Genomic DNA, 21,857 nt, shown 5'->3' on the forward strand with positions numbered 1-21,857 from the left:
TTTGGTGTGGTTATTATGTACCAGGTGTACATGCAGACACTTGATTTTATTAGGCTCATGAAATACTCATCTCACAAGAGACCAGAGCATAAACTAGAATTCAGAATATACATCTGTTTACAGTACAGACGGACACAGTCCATGGACATTTTCCCTGTTGCCGAGTCCACCTGGGAAGCCAAATTGTAATCAGGAAGTGGGCTCCGAGCCAAAAGTGATTTAGATATAGTTGGAGGATATTTGTTTCCTAGAGCCCCTGGCGAAGGGTGATGAACTGTCCCTGCTTCTCTCGATGCCTGTGGAATGCCCCGAGTAGGTGCGGCCACCGGCACCCGTGTCTCCCTCTCTTCCTCCTGGACAGTGCTGGGTGAAAGCTGCCAGGTCCTTACATTAGGGCGTCGCTTTGTTGAGACTGTGCTCATAGTTCCTCTTCTGGTAGTATGTTCTTTCTCCCAATGGGTAGGAAACAGCAGCCTTCTTAATTTAGCCAAGTCGCCTTGATTAGAGTTTTATGTGGCCCCAAACATTTCAGTTACTTGTGCACTGGCAGTCTCTGGGTTTCTTCCTTAGGTGATTAGCCTCGTCCATTATGTGTGAATGTAAACCAGTTTGACCCTCAGGAGATAAGATAATAGGTTCACGGTGGCTTCCTCACCACTGGGGGACACAGTTTGAGCTGCAATGAAGTATCTAGACTCCGGAGCTAGACTTCAGAGTTCAAACCCAAGCTTCATCATTTGCTGTGTGACCTTGCTTCACCATGCTGAGCTTCTGTTTCCTTATCTGTAAAATGGGACTGATAGCACCTACCTCATGGGATTTTTTGAGGACTCAATGAGATAATCCACATAGAGCATTTAGCAAGATACCTGACATGTAAACATTCAAGTAGAAGGATAATTATTGTTTACCAAGTATTTAATTTTGGCCTTTTCTTGACTGTTCTTCATCCTCCAGCTATATTTATAAGATATAATAAATGAAATAACAAGTGAAAAAAAAAGCAAGAAATTACCATATACTGATGAAATTAAAATGGTAAGATGAGGGCTTAGTTATTGATAAAAAGCAAAACAGAATTTAAGCATAGTTAACATCTTGTTAGATTTTAAAGGTAAATCTAGAAGGTGAAAAGGGTAAAAAATTATCCATTTGCCACCCCCTTCCCCATTAACACTAAAAGTAAAAGTGGCTGTAAAAACAGAAGTTGAAACTAAAGCAGACTCAATGCCGTTGCAAGGCGGCCTTCCTCTTGACTGCCTTCTGTAGACTGGCGTTCTCTCTGGGCCTTGGGCACTGCTATGCAAAGTTGTCCTCTTACTCTCTCACACTCAGCCTCTTTGAAGCTCAATCGAGTCCTCCTCACAGGCTGTCCTTGATTTCCCTTCCTGCGCCCGTCGATGAGAACTGTCATTGTCCCAGTCTCCGTACTAGAAATCTTTTTGTCCTGTCTCTTTCTCTAATGTCACACATTGGACTCTCTCCATTTGCAGTGCTTTGTATTTAGCACATGAAGTGTGAATTATTGCCTTCTTTTTCATGCTCAAATCAATCTTTCCTGCTGCTGCCCAGTTTTCTCAAAACTTTTATAGCATATACTGCCTCCCAGGTGAAGTCCAGACTCTAGTTCTGCATTCAAGGCCTGTTACACTAAAGCCCTAACTACACCTCTTGTAAGTTATTTCTGTCTTTCTTTTGCTTATGTTATTTCCCTTTCCTAGAATGCCTTGTCTGTCTCCATCTGTATTCATATTGTCTTTCAAGTTTTCCTTGACCATCCACCCACCCATCCATCCATCCATCCAGTGGATGGATCTACCATTTACTAAATACCCCTGCAAAGAACCCAAACCTTTTCCCTTCCCCTACCCAAAACGAAAGAAAGCATGTGGTCCAAGCACTGACAGGAAAGCATCCAGACTAGTCATTAGACCCCCTACAGTAAATCTCCTTTGGATGCTTGTAGAAATGCAGATTCCTGGGTCTCACCCTAGCCCTATTAAATCAGAAACCCTGAAGGTAGGGAATCTTCATTTTTAATAAATAGCCTAAGAGATTTTCACACTAAGATTTGAGAACTATGTATTTAGACCCTAAATAGTGCCAAATTGAAAAACCCCACACAGCCAATCCCTGACTTAGCCAGTTAGGCAGCACCCTGGTTCTTCCACTCTTCTCCAGACACACCGCTGGTCTGAAATCAGATGATCTGAGCAGTAGCAGAGTGGAGAATTAGGCAGTTTCTTACTTCATTCCAAACCAGGCGTTTATGGAATAGCACTGTGACTTTCCAGACCATCAAGTGTGTCTAATCAAATATGGGCACCAAAATACATTCTGAAGCTAAGTAGATAGGATGTTGGAATTATCTGTGACTTTTCAGTGGCCAGATCAGTGTTTCTGCTCACACTGAATGGGTAAAGGAAGGCGCAGTTGAAATATGGATGTAACCTGTGGGTGCTTTATTGTGAACTTGGATTTGGAGGTAGAGGTGAAAGTATATTCTTTTTGTCTGTTTTTTTTTTTTCACAAGTTAATCAATGAAAAAAATTTTTGTTAGGTAACACATGTATATTGTACAAAGTTCAAAGTCTCCTTCACACCCCTGCTTCTCAGCCACCTTCTGCTCCCTAGAGACAGTAGAGTTATCAGTTTCTTGTTTTGTTTTTCCCACAGATAGTGTCTACGTAAACAAGCATACATGTATTTACCCTTTCTTTAAAAACACAAATAGTGGTGTATTATTCACACCGTTCTGCACTTTGATTTTTTTCCCTTCACGTATCTTGTAGACTATTCTGTATCAGTACAAATAGATGTTTGTTCTTTTTAACAACTACATATTATTTCATTATTAAAGTGTTTCATAACTGATTTAACCAATCCTCTGTTGATGAACATTTAGGCTGTTTGAATATTTGACTAGTAAAAACAGTCCTGCAATGAGTATGCTCGTATATTCATCTTTGTTCATGTGTATTAGTATGCCTGTAGTATAACTGCTTATATGTGAAAATCTTGAGTCAAAAAGTATGTGCGTTATATATTTTGGTATGTTGCTGCACTCTATTACAGTTGTGTCAGCTTATAGTGACATTAGTAATGCCTGAGAGTTGGAAATATATTTTCATAGTTCTTTCTAAAGTTTACTTTGCTTTGGCAAACAGTTCATTTCACAGTGTTTAAATATCTTTGTTTAGATCTTTTGAGACAATGTGTGGCTGTTTATAATGTATGGTTATATTTTTTCAGCTTAGGAATCATATATTATACTTGGTAGAAAACTATCAGACAGTGGTGATTGTTGGAGAAACAGGATGTGGGAAAAGCACGCAGATTCCACAAGTGAGTATATATTTAAAATGTGTTTTGTACTTAGGTTTGATTGGGAGGATTTTCTAACTTGAGAACTCTCTTTACTGTTATTTGAATTTTTAAGGTCTCCTTTCAGAGAGGAAATATTCAACCCAACTAGATACTTTTTATTAAACTTTTGGGGCTTATAATTTCTTTGATTAGTATTGAAGTAACAGTCATTCCAGAATAATAATTGAATAACCATACTCTGAAGGAAACAATGGAGACTCATTCAAAAAGTGTAATGTATAGTTTTTATCTTCAAATAATTACAGGTGAAGAGGTGGAGTAAAATGAATACTGCTAGAGTTGTAAATAAAAATTGACTATTGTAGAATTCTGCTGTGCCGTTGAAGAAACCTCTCTTACAAGGCAGAATCACAACTGGTGTGGATAGAAGTGGAAAGAAGGATCGGGAAAGGACTTGTAAAAGAAATGACATTTGAAATAGACCTTGAATGTTCGGTGGGAGCTGGCTGGGAAGATGTTCTAATCTGGTGAATATTGTGGCTAGAGATATTAGAGTGGAGAAGTGTTTGGGGCTGCCAGACATCAAGAGTAAGAAGGTAGGATGAGGTCAAATTGTGTCTTAAGAACCTTGACTTGGCGAGTGAAGAATGATATTTCAGTGGTCAGGCATGAGAGTCCTTGCAGGTTTTTCTTTCCTTTTTAAATATAGATTTTTGTTGAAGTATAAAATACATATAGGAAAGTGCCTACGTCATAATTGTACAGCTTGACAAACTTTCACAAGTGAATTCACCTGTGTTACCAGGACCCAGATCAAGAAATAGCACATTACCAGAATCTCAGAAGCCCTCTCGTGTCCCTTCTGGTCTCCTGCCTTCTCTTCCTGCCCTACAAACACACACACACAAGGGTAACTCTTGTCTGGCTTCTAACACCATAGAGCTGCCTGATTTTGAAGTTTTATAAAGATAGAATATAGCTGCTTTTGCCCAGCCCAATAATGGGTTTAGGATGGGGCGCAGACATAGGTATTTCTTGAAGGTTCCCCATGTGATTTAATGTACAGCTAGGGAAAGGCAGGCAGAAGGGAAGGACCTTGTAGAGAAAGACAGTGGAGGGACTGGTGACCTGGAGGGAAGCGTATGTGCAGATGGTATCAAGACCCTAGCAAATTACTTGCTTCTTACAAAGAGACACAGGAGAAGGACCATGTTAAATTACTGAGAGATTATCAGAGAGTAATAATAATAATAACGTTGTAACAAGTAATAAGAAGTGCTAATTATAGTAAGTACTACATAAAATGATCACTTTACACATATTAATGTATTTAATCCTCAGTGACCCTGTGAGGTAGGTACTTTTATTATCCCCATTTTACAGATCAGGACATTAAAGAGAGTAGTGAGGTGGGGGAATATAGAACAGAAATAGGCCATGTGAGAGTAGATGATTTTAGGTTGTTTTGGAAATAGTCTATGTGGTTATTTAGTCTGCTTAGGCTAAACTATGTTATGGTAACAACGAACCTGAAAATCTCAATAGCTTAAAAATACAAAGGTTTAGTTCCTCCTCATACTATGTGGTCATCCTGGGTTGATGACCCAAGATGTGGGCTGGTCCACATCATCACTGGGACCTAGGCTGGCGGGTGCAGCTCTTACCTGGGACTTGTGGATCTTGTGGTAGATGGTGGAATCATGAGATGACTCCTAAAATTTTGGACAGGAAGTGGCACTTCTCACATTTTATTGGTCAAAGCAAGTTACACGACCAGGCCTGATGGCAATAGGGTGGCTGTGTATATAATCCTCCCACAGGGATGGGTAGCAGATATTTGGATCAATAATACAATATAGGACAACGATCTGGTCATTTCCCCCAGTAAGGCTTAGCTGTCAAGGACCAGAGAGGGCCTGCTGAGGGCCTGCGTCCAGGGAAAGAATGGCCTGAAGGAGAGAGAGGAGTAGGGTCTGAGGATCCAGCCTGGGCCGTGTGGAAGCAAACAAAGATAGGGGTTTTTTTTTTTTTTTAACTTTAAGGTTTATTTTAATATTTAAAAAAATTTTTTGAGTACTTAATAGGTTCACATGGTTTGAAATTCAGAAAACACTAAAGGACATAAAAAGAGAAAGATTTCCCTTCTGTTCTGTCTTCTGAAACTCTTTTCCTTTATGCACATGCAACCAATGTTATCAGTTTCTTGGGTAGAGGTTTTTTTATTGCATTTACGGAGAAATACATATGCATAAAATATATATATATATTCCTCCCTTTTTTAAAATACAAATGGTTGTATCTCTACATGCTTTAATGTACCTTTTCTTTTTTCTCTTAATGTATTATTCTTTTTTCAGTTGCATAGATTCTACGTAATGTATTTCATCAGTTCCCAGTTGATAGACATTTAGGTTGTTTCCAGTTTTATATTATCACAATGATGCAGTGAGTCAATTTGCATGTGTATCATTTTGCACGCGTATGGTATACTTACAGAATAAATATCGCAGTGGACTTGCTGGGTCAAAGGGCATATGCATTTGAATTTAATTATTTTTAAGGAATTTTGTTTTCTTATAAGCACTGTGTTTTTTGAAAAGAAAGTACATTCATATGGTACAAAATTCGAAAAGCACAAAGGAACAAACGGTAAAAAGTGAATCTCCTAAGCTTTGCTGGTGAAAATGACTAGATCATTGTGATAGATTATATTATTGTTCCAAATATCTGCTACCCTCCTATGGAAGGATTAAGTCCCCTTTTTCCTGACCACTCAGTTCCTCTTCTCTGAGACAGTCACTGTTTCCAACTTCTTGTGAAGCTGAATTTGGGTTATGGCCTAGGAAAATTGGAAAGGCTGAGGAATGGAAGGTCACAGCAAGGATATGGAGCGGTTTTTCTCAACAAACCGTTTTGCTAGATTTATGTAATATCTTTCCTTGGAAAAGTACAGCCTGCCGAAGCACCAAACACCAGTTTTGAAATTCCACAAACCATATGTGGAACCTAGATATTTTTTCCTAGAGCTCTGTCAAAACAATGGATATGAAAACAAGCTCTTTACTACAATTTTATTAGTATTGTTTTTGGTGGAGTTCTTCCTAATCCCACTCCAACTAGAAGACCAGATTTGGTGACCCTTACAAAGAGTGGGGAGAAGTGCGATGAAATTCAGTATCTCCCTCTGACATCCCACTGCCTCTAGATGTCAACAGTATTCCTGCTTTTGCAGCATCTTTAAATTTCCACCTGTCAGCAATCATAAGCATGCAATAGAAGTCTGAATCTCAGGTGTATTGAGGACACTGGCTTCATTCATGGCTTGTTTGTTATTAGGGAAATTGTTTTTCTTTCTCTTAACACTACTCCTAAGAGGTTGACTCTGGGTGTGTGTGTTTTATTTTGGATGGTAGAATTGTATCCTGGTTATGTGTCAGGGCTGTGGTTTGCTGAGCTTGAATCCCAGCTCTTAGATTTTTTTCTGTGTTCTTGGAGAAGTTATGTGACCTCTTTGATTCCTCAGCTCTAAGTTGTTGATGATGCTGTTACCTTCCTTATAGGATTTGTTGTGAGGATTAAATAGGGTTGTGCGTGCAAGGCACTCAGTACAGTTCCTGACCCTTAGCAATGTGCTCGGTGAATCTTAGCTTTTATTCTTGTGGTTCTGTTTTGCATTTGTGTTGGTTGGGATGGTTGATAGTATTTTGTGTTTGTATTTAATACAAAGTGGAGAAACTATTGTTTTTATTGCAAAAGAATCTACATTATCTACAACATTTTGTTCCGTAGAGTCATTTTTTTTTTTAAAGATTGACACCTGAGCTAACAACTGTTGCCGATCTTTTTTTTTTCCTGCTTTTTCTCCCCAAATCCCCCCAGTACCTAGCTGTATATTTTAGTTGTGGGTCCTTCTAGTCGTGGCATGTGGGACGCCGCCTCAGCATGGCCTGATGAGTGGTCCATATCCACACCCAGGATCTGAACCAGTGAAACCCTGGGTTCCTGAACTGGAGCACGCGAACTTAACCACTTGGCCCCTGGGTCAGCACCCCTTACAGTCATTTTTTAAACTATTATTTGTAGCTAATTTTAGACTAACAGAAAAGTTGCAAAAATACTACAGAATTCCCTTATACCCCTCACACCTCTTGCCCTGGTATAGCAGTCAAAAGCAGGACATGAATACTGGTACAATGCTAGTAGCTACAATATGGATGTTATTTAAATCTCATTGGTTTTCCCACTCATGTTCTTTTTCATTTCCAGGATTCAGGATGCTACATTGCTTTTAATTCTTGTTTCTCCCGAGTCTCCTCTAGTATATGAGAATTCCTCAGTCTTTCTTCATCTTTCACGACCTTGACATTTTTGAAGAGTACTGGGCATTTATTTTATAGAATGTCCCTCAGTTTGGTTTGTGTGTTGTTTTTCTCATGATTAGAATGAGCTTACACATTTTTGGAAAGAATTCCACAGAAATGATGTGTCCTTACTGCATCATATCAAGGGCTTTGAAATGGTGATGTCTTATCGCTGGTGAGGTTAATCTTGTTCACTTGATTATGGTGCCAGGTTTTGCCTGTAAAGTTACTGTCTTTCCTTTTGTAGTTGATTAATATCTCAGACTGCAGATAGTCTGCTTCTCTTCAAACTTTTGCCTGCTAATTTTAGCATCCCAGTGGATCTTGTCTGCAGCGCTTACTCAAGTGTTTGCCTAATGATGATTTTCTCTTTTCCTTTTTCCTTCTGCCTTTATTAAATGGAATCTTCTGTAAGGAAGAACTGCCCTTTCTCCCTCATTTATTTATTTATTCAATTATTTATGTATATCAGTATGGATATATGGATATTTATTTTGTTCTTTGGGTTAAAATCCAATACTATCATTATTTATTTTGTTGCTCAAAATGGTCCAACTTCCATCATTAGGAGATCCTTCAGTTGGCTCTTGTGTTCTTTCGAGAAGCCCCCATAGTTTTTTTGAATGCTTCCTTATTTTCTAGTAACACAAGAAATTTCAGGCTTGTCTTATATTTTCCTGCACTACCCATAGGATCAACAACTGCTCCAAGGAGCACTGGTTCCTTTTATTGGAGAAGGGTGTTTAGAAATCAAGATTTGGGTGCTAGAATGCTTATTACTGCTTAGGTGTCATTGCTATATGTCTCAGTGGGTAAACTTAGAAAATATATTGGGCTGGCCCCGTGGCTTAATGGTTAAGTTTGGTGTGCTCTGCTTCAGCGGCCTGGGGTTTGCAGGATCCTGGGCACGGACCTACACCACTCGTCAGCCATGCTATGGCGGCGACCCACATACAAAATAGAGGAAGATTAGCACACATGTTAGCTCAGGGCTAATCTTCCTCAAGCAAAAAAAAAAAAAAAAATAGGGATGTTGGCAACAAATGTTAGCTCAGGGCAAATGTTCCTCACCAAAAAAAAAAAAGAAAAAAAGAAAAAAATATATATGGATACAATCCTCGCATATATAAACATTTATATATCTGTATCAATCTGTATATATATTAAAAACCATGTATTTATGCTGATAATTCTAATTCCAGTTCAACAATATAGGCCTCATTTTAGCCTTATTTGTAACTTTTTCTCAACAGTGAGAAACTCAGTCCTCGTTATCTGTAGGATATTTACTTATTTGTTAAATTCTAGTACACGTGTAAAATAGTTTCAGAATTGCTAACCTGTTCCCCTCTTTGGGTGTTTACTAACGTTTGCTAACTGCATCGCAGCATTTATGCACAGTTCTTTTTGTCTTTAGCCTACAGCATCCCGTCAAGATCGTTTTCCAGTGACTTAGCTTAGTTCTTTTCTTCTCGACCCCCTTCAGTGTGGTTATGTTATTTGTTTGTAATGGAGAAAGGGTCATTTGTTAGTGTTTATAGTTCCTTTTGGTTTCCCTCCACATCCTGATTGGTTTTGCTTATTTTGGGGGTATTTGAAGAGACTATGAAATATGACCGTGGTTCTGAGAGTCAGAGCTATGAGAAAAGATCGAGTGGAGCCTTGTCACTCCCTCCTCACCCCTGCTGCTCTGTTTCCATTTCTCCCTCCTTTCCACCAATCCTCTGTAGACAACCATTCTCTTTAGTTTCTGGTTTATTCTTCCTTTATTTCTTTTGAACAAGTGAGCAGATATATGTAATAGCATTTTTAATCTTCTTTCTATTATAGAAATAAGATATATTCATTGTAAAACAATTTAGACTTTACAGAAATATGTTCCTCCAATAACCACTATCTATTCTGTATTTTTAAAATGCATATAATCAAATAAATATATAACAAATATGCATATATCAAATAAATCATAAATATATATAATCAAATTTTATGTATACTAATATAATCTAGTGGCATATATTTGTGTGTATAAAATCTAATTATTTTTAATTTGACTAAAATATTTTATATGGTTGATATTTATATTGAGCTGTCTCTGTGTGTACTTTAAAATTCTTTGTTCTACAGATTTAGCACTGTTCTCTGTGACCCATGGATAGTTTTTATTCCTTAGGGCAGCTGTAGTATGTGGAAATTTTGTAGGGCTGGGGAGTCAGAATGCTGAATTTGTGCCTTGTTTCTTCAGTTTATCAGCTCTGATGTGCATTTAAGTAAATTACCTAACAGTTCCAAGCCTCAGATCCCTCATCTGCAAAATAATTTTCAAAATGTCTGCTGGGACCAGCACCATCTGTCGTCTCCTTGCTCAGTGATTTTAACCCAATGCAGGGCCATCTTGGGGGAGATTGTTTCTGGAGAGGGGTGTCATACGTGTACTGAGATGTGATTTTCTTTGTAGTACCTTGCAGAAGCTGGCTGGACAGCCGAGGGGAGAGTTGTAGGAGTGACCCAGCCTCGAAGAGTGGCTGCAGTTACCGTGAGTGTCTTTTCTGTATTGCAAAGTCTCCATCTGTGTCTTCTGTTTCAGTGACTTAGTTTTTTCTCATTTCCTAAAAGCTCCAAATGAATATGTCATTGCTCCTTAAGAATTAATTCTTCAGTTTAAAAAGAACTGATTTTTTTGTAAAATTGATACCTGCACATTTAAGTACAGAAGTCAAAACAAAAAAAAAAAACCAAATCTCACCACCTAGCAAAAACATTATGAACATTTATAAACGTCATTCCAAACTTCTCTTTTATGTTTATGTGAAGATGAGTAGTTGGCTGGATGGATAGAAGCAATTGTTTTTTTAAAAAGATTTTATGTTTTTCTTTTTTTCTCCCCAAAGCCCCCCAGTACATAGTTGTATATTTTGGTTGTGGGTTCTTCTAGTTGTGGCATGTGGGACGCCGCCTCAGCATGGCCTGATGAGCGGTGCCATGTCTGCGCCCAGGATCCAAACTGGTGAAACCCTGGGCCACTGAAGCGGAATGTGTGAACCTAACCACTCAACCACGGGGCCGGTCCCTCTCTTTATTTCTTAATTGGCTGACTTTTATATGCCTGAGAATATTTGACTGTGGTCTTTGTCAGTTCACACTGTCTTTCCCTAGGAACTGTGTAGACATTGCTCCACTGCCCTTTGGCATGGAGGACCACTGTACGGAAGTCTGAGGGCCAGCGGGGCTTTCCCCTCCTCCTCCCAGCTTACTTTTTCTGCTTGAATGCTTGTAAGATTGTTTTTGCACTAGGATATGTGTTTTTTTGAGGAAGATTAGCCCTGAGCTAACATCTGCTGCCAATCTTCCTCTTTTTGTTGAGGAAGACTGGCCCTGAGCTAACATCTGTGCCCATCTTCCTCTGCTTTATATGTGAGATGCCTGCCACAGCACTTGACAAGTAGTGCATAGGTCCGCACCCGGGCTCTGAACTGGCAAACCCCGGGCCACCAAAGTGGAATGTGCAAACTTAAGTGCTGTGCCACGAGGCTGGCCCCTTGCACCAGGATATGTCTTGATGCTTATTGTTCTGTCTCAGTTTTTCCTAAATTAGAAGAACTTTTAATCTTCAGGTTCAAATCTCTTTATACAGGCAAGTTTTCTTCTATTATATCTTGGTGTACTTTTCTGTTTCGTTTCATTTCTTTTTGAAGAGCATCCATTAAGTGTATATTAGACTTCCTTTGCCTATTTTTAGTATTTAGCACCATCTTTGGAATTATCTGCTCTTTTCCACTTTGTTTTGTGGGATTTCTTCAAGCCTGTCTGCAATGTTCATGCTTGTTAGTCAAATTTGTTCTATTTTTGTTCCTTTATATCTCTACCTGGCTCTCATAATCACTTCTTTGAACTTTTTTTTTTCTCTAATAGATAAAGAAGGGAATATTTAGAATGGGAGGAGATATTACAATATATTATAAATTTTAAAAGCTGATAATACCACAAACCTTTCAAAAATTCCAGAAAAATAACACATTTTTATAATTAACTGCCCAACATTTCTGTAAATCTTTTTTTCCTGCAGTTTTTGGCTGCGTTCCCATTGATCACCTCTTCGCATGACAGTGATTTTTCTATTTTCCTACGTGGAGTAGAGCAGTATTTTAGTGTTTCTCTAGCATGGTTGATTCAAATTTGCTTTTATCATTGACGCTGTGGAAAAGTGCCTTTTAGCTTTGTCGCTGGCTCTTTGTAGCCTTGTGTAAATTTGGGGGTTGTTCTCCGCTTTGGGAAAAGCCTCTCTGGCTTCTTTCACGTCTAGGCTGTGCAGTTTGGAGGACGTCCACAGGCTGGCTTCTGACCTGTGCATTTGAGCCCTTATTTCTCCTCGATTCTCCTTTGACTTAGTGTCTCTTCCTTAAGTTGTTTTTAGCTTAAGCTTGTGATTTCTTGAAAACAGGATTGCTTTGGCTGAATTCTACTTCTGTTTCTTTGGATAATACTTTCCAAGTTTCTTTTTAAACTTTTTGGCTTGTGTTCCTTTCTTCCTCTTTTTCCTTCTTTCTTGGTCAGCTTTAATGCAGTGGGCTTTTGTGAGTACTTTTATGATGATTACTCATCTCTGATTGGGGCCCCTGCTGGCTGCAGAATCGTGAGGATGTGCTGGTCTGGATAATGCACGGCCTCTCACCAGGTCTCTTCTCCTCCCTTGCTGGGGAGATGAGGAGGAGGATCTCGCATTGGTGTACCCCTTCGTGATCTGAGAGGTCTGTGTGGCTCATGGTAATATTCTTTCAGCTCTCTGTCCGGGCTTTGATACTGGCTGCCCTGCCTGCCTTCTCCTTCAGATCTCCCTCCCTTGTGGTTCTTTGCTGTTGAAGTGGGCTTCCATTGAGACATTTCCTGTGTCTCTTGAGCCTGAACACATGCCTGCTTCTTGTCTTCCTAACACAAGGATTGTCAGCCTTGCCTTTTTGGGTGGTGACGCTTTCAAGGAAGCCAGCAGCTTGCTCTGGTTGTGAGCAGTCAGGGCCCCTCTCTTAGATGCCGACCTCACAGTGTTTGGCAGCTGTGCTTCCTAGTTTATTGTTTGGGCTTCTGGCTGTTTCCTCCTTCATTGAACATGGAAGTTTTGGTTGATAATATGTTTTAATTCTTTTGTTGTGTTTAATTAGCTCTGAGAGAGGGAAATGGGACAAAAATGCCTTTATTTGCCATCTTTACCTGGACAAAAAATTAATTCTGTTTCCTCAAGTTATTTTTGCTAGGTTTAATTATCGTGTAATCTTTTTCCCCAAAGTTCATTTTCTGATTGTTGTCAAGTTAGAAATTATTGATAAATATTTTCCAAGTCTTGTGTGTGTGTGTGTGTGTGTGTGTGTGTGTGTAAAAATGGGGATAAAAGTTTGGAAACTACATTTTGATGTTAGACTTAACCTTTTATGTCGCCAAAAGATGACTCACTTACTTAAAAATTAGAGCAATTTTTCCTATTTGTGGTTTGGAATTCAAGCTCTTAATTAGTTTTCCTTTTAGCTCCAAATTTGTAGCCATGGATAATATCCATGAAACCACACGCTTTCTCTTGAAAGAACAAAGAGCGTATAAATTAACTTTGTAATATTAATAGAACTGTCAGGTTTGAAATGCTGCATCTCAAAAAGTACTTTGAGTACAGACTAAAATCTGCAAACAGTCTCAGAGCCTGGGAGCAGATTGCATAAGCCGTTGCTTGATCTCCAAGAGAGGCCGTTTCTAGTGAGTGTGCTCACTGGGCTTACGTGGCCTGGGTTTGACTTCAAGACCAGGCCCTGTGATTCAGACCAAACTTTAACTCCTGTCTTATTTCAGTTTCTTTCTTTGTAAAAACGGGAGTATCTTGCCCACCTCATGGGCGGTATGCAGATTTAATGAGAGAGAATTTGTGAATGCTTGATAGCACTGCCGTATAGCAGGTGCTCAATGATTGGTTTTTCTTTTTCTTTTTACCTCCCTTTCCGTATATTTCTTTGCTTCTGTCAAAAAGATAATATTTATCCGGTCCAATTGATGAGTTATTGGTAGTAGAATTTAAACAATGGAGGTATAAATCTATTAAAAAGCCAATAGAATCTGACCTTTCTAATGTCCAGTGGTATATGTGATAAAGTTAAAAAAAAAGAGTTTGAAAATAAAATGCATACTTTTTTATAGAAAATCTATACAGATAGTGAAGTAAGAATAAATATGTTTGGCTTTTACCTTATAGACCCATAAAATGGTTATATTTTTTGGGAGAGGGTTAGTTTATTTATGCTCATTCTTATAGGACTATTTTCTCTGTTAGCTCCTAGTATCTCTATGCATACGTTCTCTATTTCTACAATTTTCTGATATTTATGTTGTAATGATCTTAGGGTTGAAATTGAAACAATAACAATAACAAAACTGTCCTGGTGAAAGACTGGTTATTGGGAAATAGAGCCTCCAGAGGTAGAGTGGTGTGGGATGAATTTCTGGTTTCATAAGATGTTTCGAAAGACTGTGTGGTATAGACCAGCTGCCCGATGATTGATTTTGTTTTGGCTTACCAGATCTGTAATTTTAAGTCATTAAGCAGAGCCACTTCTGATCCTCACCTGCTCCTCAGTTTCTCAAACGCTGATGGCCAGATAATGCCCGAGGTGCTTGGCTCAGAGGCTGAGTACAGGGAGCCTCTGGGTTCCTGAGCCTGGGGCCGCTGCGGCCCAATGGCTCTGCCCTTGGACACCTGCTGTGCCAGCCCACGTTCCAGACACAGGACTCTGGGTCTGTGTGGGGAGCTCCCCTCACCTGTGACAGAGGGAGACTAAACTTAGCATGCCTCACATGGGAGTCGGTGTGCCAGGTCCCAGGAAACCTCGATAATATTGCTTCCTTTTGGTTCTTTTCACTTAGGGAGTTTATATAATGAGCGTGAAACTCTTCAGTTTCTTTTGAGTTAAACTAAATTATAACCATTATTGCTTTTTCACTTTTATATTTATTCATTATTTCAAATATTTTCCGTTAAGTTAATAACCTTTGAATAGCCTTCTTGGGGCGGTAGGAGATCTTGCTGTTGGATTGTTTTTTCTCTTTCCTACGCTCACCTTTTGTTTGTCGTATGTTGGTAGGTGAAAAATATATCTAGTTTATGGTCTTCATAATATGCTAGTATTTTGTTTCCTACTTTTGTTGTATTATGTCAACTTGGATCCTTTGCTAATCTGCTCGTCTGCCCTTTTTTTTTTTTAAAGATTTTATTTTTTTCCTTTTTCTCCCCAAAGCTCCCCAGTACATAGTTGTATATTCTTCATCGTGGGTCCTTCTAGTTGTGGCATGCGGGACGCTGCCTCAGCGTGGTTTGATGAGCAGTGCCATGTCCGCGCCCAGGATTCGAACCAACGAAACACTGGGCCGCCTGCAGCAGCGGAGCGTGCGAACTTAACCACTCGACCACGGGGCCAGCCCCTCGTCTGCCCTTTTTTATTTAACCTGCATTCTTGTCTTTATTTCCCCTTTTAATGGTTCTGGTGGTTGGGACACTATTGCAAATTGTTTTAGGTTATCTGGCTCTGGGAACATTATTTGTTTTCCTCCAGAGAGAAGATGAACTTGGCCTAGTATTGAATTTGATCATTCCTCTTCTGCCTTCATGGTCCAGTGGAAGGTGCTTTATTTTATGGTATGAAGACATGAAAATTTGTCCCCAGTTGGTGTGCTAAAGAAGGCTTTAGGAACAGAGTGAATCTTGTAATTTCTTCTGCTTCCCTTTTTGCTTTGGCCGCCAGGAAATTTAGAGCTGAATTTGTGGCTTAACTTAAATAACTTTGGATTATCTATTTTTTAAAATTTTCTCATTAGCTTTGATCTTTTGAAATTTATCTGTCGTTTCTTTGATCCTGATCTGTAACATCTTTATGTGATTCCATTTTTGTTGTGTATGTTCTTATAAGTTGCCTCCAGTGGATTGTAGAATGAGGTGAGATCCGTAAAGTTAATAAATCACAAAGGTTATTACACTTGTTCTCTAATAAGCTGACACTTTTCTTCTCATTGTCTGTTGTTTTCGCATACTTTTTAAAAAATAAGTGACCTTTAGATTTCCCATAGTATGTGCTCTGTGCAGTAATTTCTATGTCTCTATTTTCAGCATGATCTTTCTTCCCAAAGGTTGCAGGGAGAGTGGCTGAGGAGAGGGGTGCGGTGCTGGGCCATGAGGTGGGCTACTGCATCCGCTTTGATGACTGCACTGACCCGCTGGCCACGAGAATTAAGGTGAAGTGCTCAAGTTACTTTTCCTAATGTAAATAAGGAAGGAGATTATTTTGGGGGAATTAAAAACATGCAGCCATCGCTGCTGACCAGGACACTGATCCATGGCAGAGAGTGTATGAAACCATCCTGGCCCTGGGGAATTTGGTCTGCTGGGAGGCGCAGAGCCTCTTCAGAGTCCTTCATTCTTAGCCCAGAAAGGCCCTTGGAAGTAAGGGTGAGGCGTGGGTCTGCAGCTGAAGAGGTTGAGGGCCTGGGAGGCTGGATGACGTGGCTGACATTGTGTGCCCGTCAGTGATGGAAGCAGGACTCAAAGATGCGCTTTCTTATGAGTGTTTTCTTATTTTCCCACCAGTCCACATAGCTGTCTAAATATACACACTTGCCTATGAAAGACTTAAAAACAGGGACAAGGTAGTATAAATTGATAAAGTGTAAAATTCACAAATATTGCTTTCAGTAGTCAGGACTTTCCCATTTTTACGTGATAATAGATTTTCCACGTGTGTTCTTTGACCCCCTGGCTACTGTTAAAAGAATTAGTATCAGTAATAATTGGTGTCCAGTCATCTCAACAGTGTCTACTGGGTACCGCTGTGTTGGAATCAGAGTCTAAAACAATGAATGAAAGTGCTCTGGTGAAATGAAAATTGGCTATTAGAATCCCAGTTACCTCTCAATTTGCAACAGAGAAAAACTGAAAAGAATCGGATGAGCTGAATGAACAATGCAGTGATTTATAAAAATATGGTCCTTGTTTTCCAAATTTCTGTATTTTGTTACCTTTGAGATTCATTTTGCTGGGTAAAGGAGATATTCTGTGCCATCAAATTTATTTAAAGTAGCTAATTTTTAGACACCTTACAGTGGATTACATGACCAAATGATTGTTTTTGTGTCTTTTCATGAAATCTTTTGTATTCCATTTGGTCATAATTTTAAGGTGCTCAGTTCTTAACTGGTGGTCAGTCGTTGTGGCAGGTTCTCATTTTCACTCCTGTGTATCTATGTGGCAGCTGGTACCAGGTCTGAGAAAAATATGATGGAAACGCATCCTGCTCTTAAAAACAAAAGAAAAAATAAAAATACTAAGCTCTCTGGCATGTGAGGGAGATGTTTAGCTTTGTTAAAGTACTGAATTGTTTTTGGGTGACAGTAGTAACATGTAGTTGTTACTGCATATTTCTAAGGCATTTTGTAAACATGCCTTAATCCTAAATGATGACAGCTGACATTCTTGAACACTGTCTGTGTGCTGGTTCCTGTGCTAGACACTTTACATGTACTGTGTCAGTTCTCACAATGACCTTCTGAGGTAGATACTGTTGCTATCTGCATTTTACAAATGAGGAATCAGGCTCAGAAAGTGTAAGTAACTTGCCTAAGGTTCACACAGCTAGTAAGAGGTAGACCAGGATCTGAACTCCCAGCACTGTGACACCATATCCTTTATTCTTAACCACACCCCATCCAGCCCCCCTAAAATAATATCAGTTGAAGCTGAGGTTAATAACTTCAGGAGCTACACGTCTGCCATCTTTGGGATGTTTTAGGAACAATTACCTGAGACTCATGGCATTCCCTTGGGCAGACAGAGGTTTGTCTGTTCATCAGCAGTGCCAGGGGTGCAGGCCCGGAGGACATGGGGCTTGGCCGATGCTCAGACAGGTGAAAATGCAGGTGAAATTCTGCTGAAAGACTGGCAGGCCCCAGCTGCGGATCCCATGTTTGAGTCTTGTCTGTGAACAGTTCCACTGCTTGATGACTAAAATGTTGGGGCATTTCCTTATGGTCCTTTGTGGGAGTTGTCTTATACACACACTGGCAAAGAGGTTATGTGATTGGCTGCATTTGAAGTTTAAAAAAACATTCATATACAGTGTAAATGAATTATTTCTAAAACTTTGTGTTTTTGTTTTTTAGTTTCTCACTGATGGAATGTTGGTCAGGGAAATGATGGTTGACCCATTGTTAACAAAATATAGGTAAATATGTTTTTCTTATGATAACTTTCCTAAAGTTTGAAAAATGCATGGGTAGATGAGAAGCAGTTGTGTTAATAGCTGGGACTTGTGACTGCATTCAGCTGCCCCAAAGCTTTCCTCTGTCCCCTGGCTCTTTCAGCCTTGATGTTTTTCTTATAATTTACACAGTCAAAAATGGGCACATTAATATCCCTGTCATTATTTTAACAGTCTGTTGACTTGTCATTTTTATCTTGCCTCTCTTATATCCCAGGATTGATGGTGACTGCAGAGTCACAGCACAGAACTGGGCAATGTTTTGTTGAACATAATATGCAGAGTCCAAATAATTATTTACCCTTTCTCCCCCTTGGGTGTCTTTGTCCATCACTTGTGACGTTAAAGTTGTCCCACCCAGGCTCTGATATTCTGGAAAAGAATGTCACATTTGGCTCCCTGGTACACATGTGACACAGCTCTGATCACATGCCTCTTTGTGCTGTTTTCTGCAGCTTAACAATCTTTGGGTGGTTGGGCCTCATTCTGAATTTTGTTGCTGTGTGGGGTTATATGTTATATTGTAAATTAAAATCAGTTATTAGGTCCTATTGGAATCCAAAGTGGGTGGTAAAACTCTTTAAAGATAGCAATAAATTCACCATTTTCTTCACCAAGATATGTTGATGTCACCATTTTTATTAGCTTAAGAGATACCTCCCGTCAAAAAGGAGTTACTCAGCTTTACTTTTGGCACCAAGTGTTGGCATGGGGCCTAAACACCCAGCAGTCCCTTTGACGATCTGGATGGGATGTTGCGGGCAGGTTTGTCTGATGCTCACAAGATCTTCCCTCTGATTCTCAGCGCCATCATGCTGGATGAAGCCCACGAGAGGACCTTGTACACAGACATTGCCATTGGCTTGCTGAAAAAGGTATGACTTCACTGCCAGCCTTTTTGTTTTTTTTAGTTTGTGGCTTGATTAGGAAAGTAATTGTACCAAATTAGAAAATCCAACAAAATATGAAGGAAAAAAATTAAAATCATCCATAATCCTACCAATTCAGAGAAAATCAGTGGTAGAATGTTGGTATGTTTTCTTCTCTTCTTTTTCCTCTGTGTCACTGTGTGTGTACACGCATCTCTTCGGGCATATTAGGGATTGGATTGTATGTGCTAATTTGTATCTTGCTCATTTCTCTTAAAACATCACATCAGGATTATTTTCCTGTGTCATTAAATATTTTTTGAAGACATTATTTATTTCTTTTTTGAGCAAGATTGGCCCTGAGCTAACATCTGTGCCCATCTTCCTCTGTTTTATAAGTGGGATGTCTGCCACAGCGTAGCTTGATAAGCAGTGTGTAGGTCCACGCCTGGGATCTGCACCGGCGAACCAAAGGCCACCAAAGCAGAGTGCACAAACTTAACCGCTATGCCACCAGGCTGGCCTTGTGAAGACATTATTTTTAATGGCTGTATAATCACATGTGTCTACTATAACGTTTTTGACTCTTCGCTTACTGTTAGCCATTCTATGGCTTCCAAATTTGAGGTATTTTAAATAATATTGCAATGAGCACCCTTATAATTAGATCTGTTGCATTTCTTTCTTTTCTTTTTTTAACTGTTTATTATAGAAGTTTTCACACATACCCCAGAGTAAAAGAGAGTGGTTTAATGACTGTCCTGTGCCCAACATCTGGCTTCAACGATTACAACTCACGGCCAGTCTTGTTTCAACCTTACCTCCCTCCTCTCCTCCCTTCTCGGATTTTCTGATTGGTCTTTTTTGCACAAATTCCCAGTCACAGAAGTCTAAAAAGAGGTGGCAGAGCTGGGTGATTAAAAGCGTGGACTCCGGCTCAGACCGCCTGGGTTCAGTGTGACTCCACTGAGTGCGCTCGTCTCTAAAATGGGGATAATAGAAGTCTCTATATCTGTGCTGGTGCACTTTCCTGTGTGGTAGCCACTGGCCACCTGTGACTAGTTAGAATAAAGTAAAAAATTCAACTCCTCAGTCACATTGGCTGTGTTTCAAGGCTCTGCAGCCACATGTGCTGGTGGCTGTGGTGTTGGACAGAAGCTCTCCCTCATTAAGAGAGACGGGGCTGCTCTGTAGCATGATTGTTGTGAGGTTTAAATAAGAGAATGTATAATTCTTAGGAGGGCACCTGCACAGGGTCACAGAGACCATGAAGTGCCACCTTTGTGCAAATTAGAAAAAGATGCTCCCACTAGAAGGGTGTCCACAGCTAGGTGAGGGGAGGGTGGGCTGGATTTCAGATGCCCGTAGTCTCTTAGCCAGTTATTTTTGTGCAATGCGTTTATTACACAACTACGCAGAGAGCCTGGAGTAGCACCTAACTTAGTATATGTTAGCTGCTGCCATTATTGTTATTTTCATTATTATTTTATTCCTTGGCCAAAGAGTTGACTTTTGATACTTAACAGGGATTATCTCACCCAGTTGTTACCTTCTTGGGAACAGTATAATAAGAGAGCATATTTCACTGAATCTTTGCCAACACTGAATATTAGCCTTAAAAAAATAGATCCTTGCCAATGTGATGGATGAAAAAACAATCTCATTTGTTATTATATATTTTTACTGTAGTTTATTTGATGATTTCTCCTATGCCTGTTGATTATCTGTTTCTTTGAATAACTGTTAGTATGTTTTGTCCTTGTTTCTGTCTCGGAGTTGTCATTTGTTGTTTGTTTGCTTGTAATGTACTTTTTCCTACTTTAACTGTATATGCATAGATTTTGACTATCCAGAGACCCAACTGTTAAGGAAGAATGGTTTTACTTTTGGCAAATTCAAATTGAGGTCTTAAAGCTCCTTTATACTTTCTATAAAAATTTTTTTTAGCTTTTTATTTTGGAAAATTTTATCACATGATTAGAAAGAATAATATAATGAACCCCCTTTGTACCTATGACTTTAATAACTGTCAACTTGTGGTCAGTCCTGTTTTTTCTATAAGCTCCCCTCAAACCCCCAAAGTACACACTGAATTATTTTGAGATAAATTTCAGGTATCAGATTATTTCATCTGTGAATATTACACTGTTATCATTGTTTCCTAATGCCTTCTTTTTTAGATTCAGAAAAAGCGAGGGGATCTTCGATTGATTGTGGCTTCAGCCACTCTGGATGCAGAGGTACGAGTGTTTCCCCCCCACCCCGTCCCCCGTAGGCACTGGAATTGCTGGACTAGTCCTTGGGGAGTTACCTCTAGCAAGAGCTTCACTTTGGCAGAGTGGCCTACCTTCTTTATCGGGCCATCCCATGTCCTGGATTCCATGTGATCAGAGGATACTCCTTTTCAGCTTGTGGGTGGAAATTAGCATGTAATTAATTGAGTTTGTAGTTACCTATTTGTCTGGTTTCTCTACATACTGTATTTCTCCCTACACAGGTAGCTTCTTTTTATTACTTTTTTCAGTATGAGGCTGTATTTCTACAGTTTTGGTCACAGATCCAGCTACTTGGAGAGAGACTAATTTCTCTTTCTAGATTCCTAGAGAAGGAACTTGGGGTTGGCTGGGGTCAGGTGCTCACTTGGGACCAATCTGCGTGGGCTACCTCTGTAGGCCTGGTGGGTGAGTTGTGTAGACATGGCTGCTGGGAGCCCATTCCTGTGCCAAGTAGGAGCAGCGACCAGGGAAGGAAAACTGTGGTGAGCTGGGAGGACAGCCCAGCAGATGTCCATGCCAGTTACGTTCCATTTCACAGACTGTCCTCTTCATTCAGGTCATTTTGTGTTTCTTACTGTATGTCTGTGTCACTGTGGTCCCATCTCTTTGAAACCTGACTCAAACGCTCCTTTTCCAGGTGTGCTGAACTCATTTCACTCTTCCTGTTCCTTCCTTCTGTCTCAAGATGCATCTACTGTTGATCCTATATTTATTTGCTTTCTAGCCTATAATTTTCTGTATGTATGA

At 39.7% G+C, this 21,857-nt stretch overlaps 1 protein-coding gene across 9 annotated transcripts in view; it reads left to right on the plus strand.

Moving 5' to 3' along the window:
* The window catches only part of DHX35 (DEAH-box helicase 35), a 67,680-nt gene that overhangs the window by 6,627 nt on the left and 39,196 nt on the right, over window positions 1-21,857 (plus strand). For 7 of the 9 annotated variants that reach the window (XR_011431059.1, XR_011431058.1, XR_011431060.1 and 4 more), the window contains exons 3-8: window positions 3,253-3,345; window positions 10,147-10,224; window positions 15,843-15,947; window positions 17,868-17,929; window positions 18,771-18,840; window positions 21,015-21,074. Coding sequence is in view for 6 of the 9 variants with exons in the window: in XM_023626561.2 (XP_023482329.1) it covers window positions 3,253-3,345; window positions 10,147-10,224; window positions 15,843-15,947; window positions 17,868-17,929; window positions 18,771-18,840; window positions 21,015-21,074 (468 nt within the window). In the remaining 3 variants the exon portion in view is untranslated. Of the gene's footprint in view, window positions 1-3,252; window positions 3,346-10,146; window positions 10,225-15,263; window positions 15,355-15,842; window positions 15,948-17,867; window positions 17,930-18,770; window positions 18,841-21,014; window positions 21,075-21,857 lie in introns of those variants that run through there. The other 2 variants (XM_070247844.1, XM_070247845.1) reach the window with 2 other exon arrangements.

Source organism: Equus caballus, chromosome 22 (assembly GCF_041296265.1).
Source record: "Equus caballus isolate H_3958 breed thoroughbred chromosome 22, TB-T2T, whole genome shotgun sequence".
Lineage (NCBI taxonomy): Eukaryota > Metazoa > Chordata > Mammalia > Perissodactyla > Equidae > Equus > Equus caballus.